The following is a 1,776-nucleotide window of genomic DNA, read 5'->3' on the forward strand; positions in this document are numbered from 1 at the left end:
TAGTGTAGTCTGTGGAGGGCCACATAAAAAGCTACGGCGGGCCGGATTTGGCCCCCGGGCCTTGAGTTTGACACGTGTACTAAACCAAAAAAGTGTAAACCAACTGAAAATGTGCCTTATATTGTAGTTTCTTCAAAAGTAGCAACCTTTTGCTGTGATTACTGCAAAAGGTAAATATGATTAATGCAAATCACAGTAATCACAGACGACCTCTTGATAAGCTTCAAGAGGTCATCACCTGAAATGGTTTTCACCTCACAGGTGTGACCTGTCAGGTTAGTAAATGAGCTTTCTTGCAGGTTGTGTCCAAATTTTTGGTCTGTACCGTATATATGTTTTTCAGTATTATGGCCAATAAATATGTTTACAGTGCAACAGCAAAATATAAACAGACCCTACACTTTATTCAAAATATATTTATTTTGTATTCTTTCAACAAAGAAAAATCCATTATTTTGACATTCCACTGACAGTTAACAGATCTGAATTTGCAGAACTTGTGCATATATGGTAGAGTTTTGACAATCTACCCTTAAACAAACTAACAGCTGTGCTGCACAAACAAACATTCACCTCTCACAAATAGGTGATCCCTTTTTATAACATCTGTAGAAATTTGGGAATGGTAACATCACCCTGGTAAATTGTTATCTGTAAAACCTTAAATTCTGATAAGGAAATTTTGGGGGAAAACATCTACTTAGATTTTGATAGGCAACTTGTTACTTTAAATAGCCACCTTAACCTCTTTTTTTTCCTCTTCCTCCATCACTTTAAAATCTTTAAATAATGTCCATGACCCATACATTAGAGTCCAAAACCTTGTTCATTTCAGCACTGAAATCTGGATAGCTATCATAATAGATTGACAGCTCGAGGACACAGCTACATGTGTGAGCCACAGGTCTTCTGAGAAACCCTTGAATCTTTGTAAAATCAATAAGAATTTTCTTATCCAAGAACAGGTCTGAACCTGTGCAGAACCTTAGAAACAAGGACAGATGCTGCAAATCTGCGTTCCTGATATATGTGCTAACATACTTTTGAATGTCCTTCTGATGACCACTCATTTCCTGAGGAAAGACAATGGACTTCAAAACTTTTCTTGCATTTGGTTGTAAGTTTTCATACACTGAAGAAAGATCCTGGAAGCTGTTCCCGGTGTTACTGAGTGTTTTGGCCCACTGTTCAATAACATAAGCAGGCTCTTGGACAAGTGTTTTGTGTGCAAGCTCCTGGAGGATTTCATTTACGTTGCTGGCAGTTGGCATTCGTCTGCAACTGTAGTTATCAAGAATCTCTATCAATTCCTCTTGGTCAACACTGCTGAAGTCTGACTGCCATGACTGAAACACAAAGCGCTCAGATTCAGGCATGCACTTAAGGAAATTCTCCACTACATCACTTTTTACCTGTCCAAAGGCTGCTTGCTCTAGTATGACAGGTGCAATCTTCATAGGAAGATATTTCTCTCTTGTCCATCCAAAAACAATTATTCGGCCTACACTCTCCCACTGGCTCTGTCCATAATCATGTCTCAGAAAAGGCACTCTGTAAGTGTTTCCCGTAGTACATTGGTCATAGAATTCTTTCCAGAATTCAGAAAGACAGTCTCTGACGACTCCTCCGTCATCATATCCCATCTCAGGAGTTCCATCTGGCAGTACTAGCTGGATTTCGAAGTCTCTATCTAAAAGTCTGTCATCACAGAAATGTGCTATGAGCTCAGGAAGTACCTGTCCTCTGTGAACTATCAGTATCTCCTTCACTGCTTTG

The 1,776-nt window shown here is 39.3% G+C and overlaps 1 protein-coding gene across 1 annotated transcript; it reads right to left on the reverse strand.

The window, feature by feature from the left end:
* Positions 1 to 457: 457 nt before the first annotated feature.
* On the reverse strand, positions 458 to 1,526 carry LOC129378094 (uncharacterized). The gene is made up of 2 exons (XM_055058382.1): positions 1,413 to 1,526; positions 458 to 1,346 (listed from the first exon to the last, which is right to left on the reverse strand). The coding sequence occupies exons 1-2, from the start codon at positions 1,455 to 1,457 to the stop codon at positions 783 to 785; spliced, it is 609 nt and encodes a 202-aa protein (XP_054914357.1). The 5' UTR covers positions 1,458 to 1,526; the 3' UTR covers positions 458 to 782.
* Between the last annotated feature and the right edge of the window lie 250 nt (positions 1,527 to 1,776).

This window comes from Poeciliopsis prolifica, unplaced genomic scaffold (assembly GCF_027474105.1).
Source record: "Poeciliopsis prolifica strain line A6 unplaced genomic scaffold, Auburn_PproV2 SCAFFOLD050, whole genome shotgun sequence".
NCBI lineage: Eukaryota > Metazoa > Chordata > Actinopteri > Cyprinodontiformes > Poeciliidae > Poeciliopsis > Poeciliopsis prolifica.